The sequence below is a fragment of the Lampris incognitus genome, chromosome 1, assembly GCF_029633865.1.
Source record: "Lampris incognitus isolate fLamInc1 chromosome 1, fLamInc1.hap2, whole genome shotgun sequence".
NCBI classification, from domain to species: Eukaryota; Metazoa; Chordata; class Actinopteri; order Lampriformes; family Lampridae; genus Lampris; species Lampris incognitus.
In genome coordinates, this window is record NC_079211.1 from 133,702,395 (window position 1) to 133,711,892 (window position 9,498).

Here is a 9,498-nt window from a genome sequence, read left to right on the forward strand (position 1 = left end):
AAGCCCCATCACATCGTGATTTAGAAAATTCCGCCCAACAAATAAGATTAAAGCGTTTCAAATGAAACACGTCCCCCGCTTCCAGCTGGGCCAACAAAAGGAGCCCATTTTAACGCCAAATCAATTCAATTTCAACTAATTACAGATTATCGGAGACATCAATCACCTTCTGATTATGCAAGATGTTTGTCTAGCTTAACTATCTCTGACATCTAAACACCTTTTTTATTTTGAAAAATTAAATAAGACAGAATTAAAAAGTGATAATGAAAAAAAATAGACTTACACATGTAAGTTGTGCAGGTTCTAGTAGCAAACCGGTTCTGGTTATTTACTACACTGTTATAGTCCATGTTGTGGGTTCAACTCATGGAGATGGCTGTTATTATTATTATTATTATTGTTTTTGTTGTTATTATTATTATTGTTATTATTATTCTAGACTGCTCCGGTCCAGTCCCGTCATTCTATTTGAATTCCGGATTCTTTTTTTCTCCCCAAGTACATTTATACTATTATTGTTCCTATTTGATTTGGATTTATCTGTTGTTTAATTGATTTATTTTCAATTATTTTTCATCATCCGGCTCATTCGTGCTTTACGAATTGGCCCGGCGGGTCCTCGGTTTAATTACAGAGTAAAAAACCTGGGGCGCGCTCCTCGTTACAAGGCGCGAGATGTAAAGGTGAACGTAACGTCTGATACGTCCATACCACGGCCGCGTGATGGCTGGAAGTCGTGAGTTGTTCGCTCGCTCACCCTGTGGTTCTGGTACGCCGTGACGGCCGTGAAGCGCGTCTCCTCGAAGACGAATGTTTTGTAGTTCTCCTCGGCGTACTTCTCGCTGTCTTTACGGGGGTCCACGTAGACCACGTGGAACCTGGGCTGGTAGCGGTGCATGGAGTTCAGGATGATCTGAGGGGACAAAAGAGGACGGCGCGTTGAGAGGTCCCGTCCTTTCAAGGCAGTAACGCTAGAAGAGCCCGTGCAGTCCACATCATAGGCCTAACTTAGTTTTTGGAAACTTTTGCTGCACAGCTTCGATGGCGTCATATCCCAAATATACGTTTAAGCTCTCCAGGCCTAATCCTGGCGATGACGCTGTGGTGCAACAGTCTAATATCTCAGAGGAACCAGCGGATCCATTTGCAATTCGAGATTATTCGATCCAATTTGTTGGCTCGTTTTCAATGGAAATAACCTATAGCGCTGCACACAGCACTCATGTTGCAGGCTTATAGCAGACTTCCTCATAGCAGACTAGGTCATACTGAGGCTCATTGCGTTTTACAGGGGGCACACTCCACCCGTGGCCTGTGAAACCCTAAAACTCTCCGGTGGAGACGTAAACGGGGAAATAAAAATAACGGAGAACATATAAAACCATTTCCCCTGCGGTAAAATAGTCGTTGTTATTTTTGTAAAAAATAAAAAAAATAAAAAGCGTGAATAGCAGCCTTTAATCGGATTAAAAATAGGCCATCCGCGTTTATTATCTTAAAATACCTCAAACGTTGATAAGAGTGTGTCTATTTATCAATAGAGTGTTTTTATTTGTAGCAAATAATGAAAACAAAAACAACGAAAGCACAACAGCTGTTCCGATCCGGACCCTGTACACGGGCCCACAGACGGTGAGTGGTCTGTGCTTTAATTAAAGTCTCCTTAAATCCTTTAACCAATCACACGCGGGAAAAAAAGGTAGCATACCGCGCGAAATGGCCTTAAAAGTGGCGCGTGCGCCGTCCCACGATATCACGTTGTACTCGCGCAGCTGCTGTCTTGCGCTACTCACGTGGCCGTTGTCGTCCAGCAGGTTGTTGGTGAGCTTGAGTTTATCGAAGGAGACGATCTGCTTCATCCATTGCGCGCCTTTGGCGGGGGAGTCGGGGTGGTAATGAACCCTGCCGGGGGTCGCAGGGTCGGCTTTACCAGCCACCAGCCACGACGAACTGTGGAAAGCATACCTGGGAGGGGGAAGAGAAGAGAGATAAAACAACAACCACAACACAAGAACGAATTAGATGAGTCATACATTTCCCCCTGAACGAACTTTAAAACGTAATGTACTGAAATCTGCAAAAAGATACTTTTTTTTGTAGATTGCAATCAATGGCCTACTTCGTTACACGTTATTAATTGTGATTTTAACTGTCACAGTACTGCGTGGTGGTTTTTCTCCTTCTACAAAGATGCCAACGTTACCTATATCGTTTGTCGTCTACTGGTAGGAAATCCATCAGGAGCATGTAGTCCGCCATGGGATCCATCCCAAATATTTTCACTTGGAAAGTTGGAAACATCCGCCTGGTGAGGAGGAAAGTTTGGGATGGGTTAAAAGTAGGCCCAGATATACTCGACATCGCTCCTTTTCCGAGGGCATTTGACGTCTCGGTTTTTAGATGAAATCGTGGGGATTTAGTCAGATCACGGACAGATAATGGCGGTTTAAGTATACACGTAATTCCTCGGAAGAGCCAACAAAACGACTGCGCCGAGATGATTTCTCTGAAAAGCAGCGTTTAGAAACCGACGTTGAGCCGGAGGCACATAGGATATGTGTGGCTAATGGAAGACAGAGGCCTTAAAGCAACTGAATATGACTCCATTCGCTACGTGCATACACAGACTATAGGCCTGCTTACGATTCTGGGATCTCCAACAGTGATTTGGTTTTTGTAGCGTTCTCTTCTTATGTAACCTCTGGCAGTCCATTTTAATTTCTCTTCTGTCTTTTGATGAATTCCAGACACACGCAAGCTCTCCCCCTCTCTCCCTCTCCCTCTCCCTCTCTTCCTCTCCCTCTCTCGCTCTCCTTCTCTCACATACACACACACGCACGCTTCGCAGATACAGCCTACGCCGATGCGCACGCGTACGAACACGTGTATTTGTCCCGGCCAGCGTGCACGCGAGCTTGAAGCCTGCAGGGTATCCCCCCCCCCCAAGAAGAGCGTCGCCATAACGCTGAACTGAAAGTCGAGTCATCCACGACGTCAGTGAAAGGTGCCCCGCAATCGACGCTCAATTTGCGCCGGTGTCTGCTGAGGTCGTGGGTAGGTGAGGCTAAAGTAGCTTTTAAAGTGCTCTCCTCGCGGCTTCTTTGGGATTGATGGATAGATCTCCTCTCTGCTGTCAGGGAGCGGGGAGCAGGGAGCAGGGAGCAGGTCAGTTGAACCTTGCGGTGCCCGTTTGCCTTCACCTTTGGAATAAGCATGTGCGCCTGTGTTGCAGTATACTAAACATGTAACTGGGCCAAGAGGCGTTGTTTACATAGCATGTCTTCTTATTATTGCCTCAAACAGCCAAATAAAAAAAGAGATAATAATAATAAAAACAACCACTTAAGTCATATTTATCACATGTAGGCGTATACGTAGCATATAAACACCGCGATGCACAGCAACTCCAAAAGAAGCCCCAGCATTTGACCCCACTCATTATGAGCTCCATGATCTGTCATTGGGGAACGTGTGAGCCATACCCGGGCAAAACGTCCCAACAATGGAGACCGACCGGATAATATAGAATATGATAAATGTCGAAGATTACGTATAATTTTTTTTCTATTTCGTCTGCTTATTGATCAAATGCTTTGGTAATGGCCAGAAACACCGCAGCGTAAAATGCCATTTGGTGTTATTGATAATGACGTCACGCATTATTCTTACTGTTCACGAGAAGCTGCAGTCTCTCTGAATCCTATTTAAACCTGATTCACACACATCCAACACAGCTCGCAGTGCAAACACACACCCGTACTTGTAACCATGATGGAAACGCTAGCAAGGAGGGGGGGGGGAATCAAAGCAGCAATTAAAAGAAGCGCGTGCTTCTGTTTTTGTTTTAATTTATTGAAAGAAAAATACGCTGAACGCTTTTGTCTTCGCGGCTTCTTTTCTGCCCTAATTAAAGTTTGCATAGGTCATTTTCCACCAGCCTTTCCCATAACATGGCACTTGAATCGCCTCCTTCATTTTCTGGTTTGGGATTAGCTGGCCTATCTGTTTAAATATATATAAAGTGCAAATGTATAAATCAGGAGCTTGCTCGGTGTAGGCCTGCTTATTACAGACTTGGACTCACCTGCCAGCCTTGGTTACGATCATCTCTGTCCCGAGCTGGTTAAATTCGTCCCACAGAGCTTTCATTTCCAGCTGGACGTTAATGTTGGCCACCTTGGGGTTCTTCTTCACCATGGACTTGCTGTTGGGAGTGGAGCTGGACGACGAGGAGGAGCAGCTGGAGGCGCCGCTCTCTCCCGGCGGGGCCTGGCCCGGGTTGGAGCCCGAGTAGCTGTAGTTGTGCTGGGCGGCCGTGCAGGGCTCAAAGTGGGCTTCGTGTTGGCTGTAGGGGTCTCCGGGGGAGGGAGACAGATGGTAACCGCCCGGCGTGTTGAGGCTGTTGAGGCTGCTGGTCGTGAAGGCTGCAACATCGCAAAAATGGGACAGCTGCGTCAGCCACGGGCTGGATATTGCTGAAATCATTCCAAAAACCGGATTCACTATAAGCGTCGCACTTCGGGGTTACAACACACACACAAGTGATGAAAAAAAAGCAGAAACAAAAACAAGAAGCAGACACAGAAAGAATCCGGTTATCTTCAAGTGAAGACGGCAGGCAGAAGGAAAGCCGCTCGATACAGAAACCCTCCGTCATGCGTGCTCGTGAATCCCCGCGAGTTTGCCTTCGCCAACACACAGCCTCGCTCTAAAAGGCGAAGCGTCCGGGCAATGGGTAAAACTTTCCCCCCCCCCCGCTGAAAATTTTGTAGATCGCAGCAAAAAAATAAAAAAATAAAAAAAATAAAAATAAAAAAAATGACGGAACTTCACGAAACGTAACAAAAAAAGTCTCGTGCGTAAAACGTCTTCGTCGACCGGTGCCCGGACGCGATGGTTCCTATAAGCGTCGCCTGTCCGTCACTGCTGCCGTATGCTGAAAAGCAACGCAGCTCTGCTCTCTTATCTGACGCAGAGGGCCTCCCCTTTACGATAAACCGGTTCTTATTTCTATTTAGATAAGGGACTTCAGGTAATGCGCCTTTCCTCGCCGCGGGAGCACACTGAGTGACTGACAGAGGAGTGCGCCCCTTTCTAATGGGCTTTCCGGCACCCAGTTACCTTCTTGGATAAGGGTATCGCCCACATCGTCCCCTCCGTTAACAATAGATGGGGTGGCTGGCACAGTGGAGTGTAAACGGGTTACAAGGTAAACAAACACTGATTTGCATGCATAAACAAACACGCTTCGCAACGTGCCGATGTAACTTAGCCATTTTTAACAAATGGCAGGAAACTGGATACCCTATTTATATCCCCTTCTGCAGAATAGCTACTCTATTATCGTCTGTTTTTTTCCTTCTTTTTTCCATTACGCACGGGTGCCCATGCATGTATAGGTGCACTTTTCATGTATATAGCAAGCGTCTACGTTGACTCTCCATCTACTTAAAGGGGGGGTTGAGTCGAAAACGTTTTTCCATCCTTAAGCTTTGTTTTATTACATTTGTCTTTGACGGCGATGATCAGGCCTTGCACAAATTATTTATTTATTTGTTTTTACTCAAGTGAAACAACCGTGACTCACTTTATTTCTAAAGGGATTTTATTTATGCGTTCAGTCTGCACCGGCCCTCCTTTCGATTAACATATGTGTTTTGCATTAAAGCTCCCATGCATTACGCCACAACACATGTAATAACACCAGGGACAGAAAATTGCAACAAAAAATAAATGAAAAAAAATCACAGGTTATTATTATTATTATTATCATTATTATTATCATCATCATCAAGAGCACGTCCGTACCTTCCATTTCCCGGGTGACAGTGCTGTAGTGCATTTTTAAACGAACTGTGACTGTGTGGGTCTGGCTTGGCCAGGCCAGCGTCTTGTTTGTCAAACGTTACGTTTCCTGCTTGCTCTGCAGCTGAAATCAGAGAGGCAATACTGAAAGCATTGGCCTTTGGAGAGAGGGGACCGCTGTCGTCCATAGGCGAGAGATCGAGTGGGGGGGAGAAAAAAAGCCGCGTCCCTCCTCCGCCCTCTAACCGCTCGGCGCGCTCAGAAAGTAAACGCAGGTCGCGCACAATGGAAAAGAAGACGCGCTCGCATAGTTTTCACATCCCGCCACCGGGAACCCTCGCTGCTGCTGCTGCGGCTGCTGCTGCTGCTGCTGCGGCTGCGGCTGCTGCGGCGGCGGCGGCGGTGGCGGCTGCTGCGGCGGCTGCTGCTGCGGCTGCGGAAGCTCTTCGGCGAGTCGCATGCAGGCGCCGTAGCGAGTAGCTGCGCGCTGGTTTCTCAGGAGCGAGGCATTCCCACGGCTAACAAGAAGACACGGCCACCCCGGGAAAAAAACGTCTCTCACTCAAATTCATTTGATTCGCCCAAACACGTCCCCTTGGATCACGGCGTTGTTCATCCGCGCAGCGAGCTGCCCTTCTTCTTCTTCTTCTGCTTCTGCTTCTGCTTCTTTTGCTTCTTCTGCGTCTTCTCCCCCCTCGCGCTCGCTCACTCGGCGGCGGCGGCGGGTGATGTCATGAGAGTTGGCTGCTCTGCCTCGAGGAGAAGCTGCTGCGGAGAGAATGTCAAAGTGAGAGCTCCACGCCTCCCGCGCGCATGACTCGGGGGAGGGGGGGGAAGTGTCTACGCTCTTCACTGGTTGTTTTATTTGAATAAGACCGTGTCAATCATGTGCACATTTGAATTCGGCTTTGCAGAGAGAGAGAGAGAGAGAGAGAGAGAGAGAGAGGAGAGAGAGAGAGGAGAGAGAGAGAGAGAGAGAGAGGAGAGAGAGAGAGAGAGAGAGAGAGAGAGAGAGAGAGAGAGAGAGAGAGGAGAGAGAGAAGAGGAGAGAGAGAGACAGAGAGAGACGAGAGAGAGAGAGAGAGAGAGACAGACAGACAGAACAGACAGAGAGAGAGAGAGAGAGAGAGAGAGAGAGAGAGAGAGAGAGACAGACAGACAGACAGACAGGACAGACAGAACAGACAGACAGACAGAGAGAGAGAGAGAGAGGAGAGAGAAGAAAAAAAAGGAACACCGCACACGTCCATTGCAGTGTCCTGCTTCAAAGTGTTCTACTTTTACAGTAAATTATATGCATGTGCGTATTTGGCTGTCCCAGCCCCACAATACCCGTGCGCTTCCGCCCCAACTGCACACGGCGTTAGATGGCGTGTTCTCGCCGTAATGCGAAGGTCCCATCAAGACAATGTTTATGCATAGCTATTACACTGTGTTAAAATATCTCTGTAACCCATCCATGCATCCACCATCCATCCATCCGCCCATCCATATATCCATACATCCAGTGGACCCATCCATCCATCCATCCCTACAGCAATGTCATTTGGTCTTTATAGGGTCCTTTCATTCTGCGTTTGCCCATACGGGACACTTCTCCAGAGCGATAGTGCTATAGGTCAGGCGTGTTCACGGCCCTTCCAGCCCTGAGAATCGAGCTGAATGTAAAACCCCCCTGCTCGCATTTATTCAATGCCGTTTCATTTCAGCTTTGGCCCATCTTCTCCCGTCACACAGTTAGAAACAGTGCGGCTAACGGCAGCCAGACAGCAGTCAGTAAAACACCACCACTCGTGTGTGTGTGTGTGTGTGTGTGTGTTGTGTGTGTGTGTGTGTGTGTGTGTGTGTGTGTGTGTGTGTGTGTGTGTGTGTGTGTGTGTGTGTGTGTGTTGTGTGTGTGAAAGAACACACACGCCACGCGCGTTAGCAAAGGCAGCGGGGTCCGCGAGAATCACACTTGACCTCACCCTTTGTCTCTTTAATATCAAGTTGGTTATCAGCTTATCAAGGTTCACCATTAATCAGCGCTGGCAAAAGTTGTGTTTTTGCTGAGCTGCTGCGATAGCAAACCGGATTGAGTCTAATTTACACTCCGGCCATTGAGTAAGGTGCGAAAACAGCGGGGTCCTAATGGGATAACCCAGCTCGCGGCACTTCACGGATTATCCCTTGTTTGTTTTGGACGTGAACCCATAAGACTGCTGTTTTTGTAAACAGACAGATAGATAGATAGATAGATAGATAGATAGATAGATAGATAGATAGATAGATAGATAGATAGATAGATAGATAGATAGATAGATAGAATAGATAGATAGATAGATAGATAGATAGATAGATAGATAGATAGATAGATAGATAGGTTAGCATTAGATATATTTTTAATAGACATAGACTCTTGACCAGCCAAATTGGGAAACACGCATTTTATTCTAACAAACCATGTAACATAACGGGACGTGGCGTTTAGTTTAAGCTGGTATTTTTCATGCCTGTTTAATGACTGGGAGAGCCGCTTGCCGTTAGATTGGCCTATCTAATGAGCAGTGTCAGATCAAGTCGTGAAAGATGCAGGACCCCCCCCCTCCCCAGTGTGTTCCCTCTCCTGTGTCAGACTATCCTAGCTCACTTAATCATTGCCAGGTCGCAAATCTCCTTTGTAAATAGTCAGGTGATAAAAGACAAAATACAGGGCCAACCCGATCGAAAGGGGAAGAGGAGCTCAAGCCTACGGTCGTAACGTGCAGCACAACACGGGCTCTTTCGATAACTTAGGCAACGTTTTAGGAACGTGTGAGATAAATTTTTTTATCTGTCTGACAAAAAATAAGATAAAATACAAATATTGCATTTTAATCTCCGACAAATAACACACATACAGACTGTAATACAATCAGACAACACAGTGATTGTCTCCCCCGTCCGTTTTTTAGTTTATTATAATTAAAGAAGCTGGTTATGACCAGACGAAGCTGCGTATAGCCTGCTGTTGTTGAAGCGCGTGACTCAGCCAGGCGCATGCTGAGCCGTTATTGGTTTGTATCAGTATTGGCGCCAATCGCCGGGCGCGTCTTCATTGATTTGTTCACGCGCACGGGAGACGCGCGGCCCCTCGGGGCGTCAGTCACGTTTATCCCCTTCCGGCCCGCTGCTCTGTTCTCAGGGTTCAACCAGCGGAATGGTACACGTTGGGGTTTGTTTTTTGTAAATGAACAATGTCGATTTTAATCATCGGAGGCCTGCGGTTAATGAAGCCTTTTTTGTGGTCGAGTTATTTAAAAACGGGAGGTACTCGTTTTTTTTGTTTTGTTTTTGTTTGTTTTTTTCTCTGTGTGTGCAGTCTTCAGGGGAACTATATAACGGGAGCCATGTGAACTATTTTTTAAACGAGTTTCTGGTCAGCAGCCTTTTATCGAGACGTGAAATAGTCCGCCTGGGTGTGGGTAAATGTCCACTGGGCAATCCGTGGTCAGCAACCTCCGAGCCAATGAAATACGCTGAAAGTCCACCACACAGCCAACTGAGCTTCCCTTGCTTCGGCAGCGGTGGAACAAGTCGTTTCGTTATTTTCTCCAGAGCAGAGGTGGAAAACACACATTTACTGTGATAGCAGATGGGAGTGTATGAAGCAGGGGGGCTGTCGCAGCCAGGAAAGCGCTATAAAAACGCAACTTGATCGTTTGATTGATA

At 47.0% G+C, this 9,498-nt stretch overlaps 1 protein-coding gene across 1 annotated transcript in view; it reads right to left on the reverse strand.

Annotated features, from left to right (window-relative positions):
* Positions 1-6,641, reverse strand: part of tbx1 (T-box transcription factor 1) — a 9,770-nt gene extending 3,129 nt beyond the window's left edge. Inside the window, 6 exon segments of the mRNA XM_056275023.1 lie at positions 761-916; positions 1,797-1,968; positions 2,207-2,308; positions 4,088-4,427; positions 5,812-5,851; positions 5,853-6,641. Coding sequence (XP_056130998.1) covers positions 761-916; positions 1,797-1,968; positions 2,207-2,308; positions 4,088-4,427; positions 5,812-5,851; positions 5,853-5,996 — 954 coding nt within the window. The 5' untranslated portion in view covers positions 5,997-6,641.
* Positions 6,642-9,498: the final 2,857 nt, after the last annotated feature.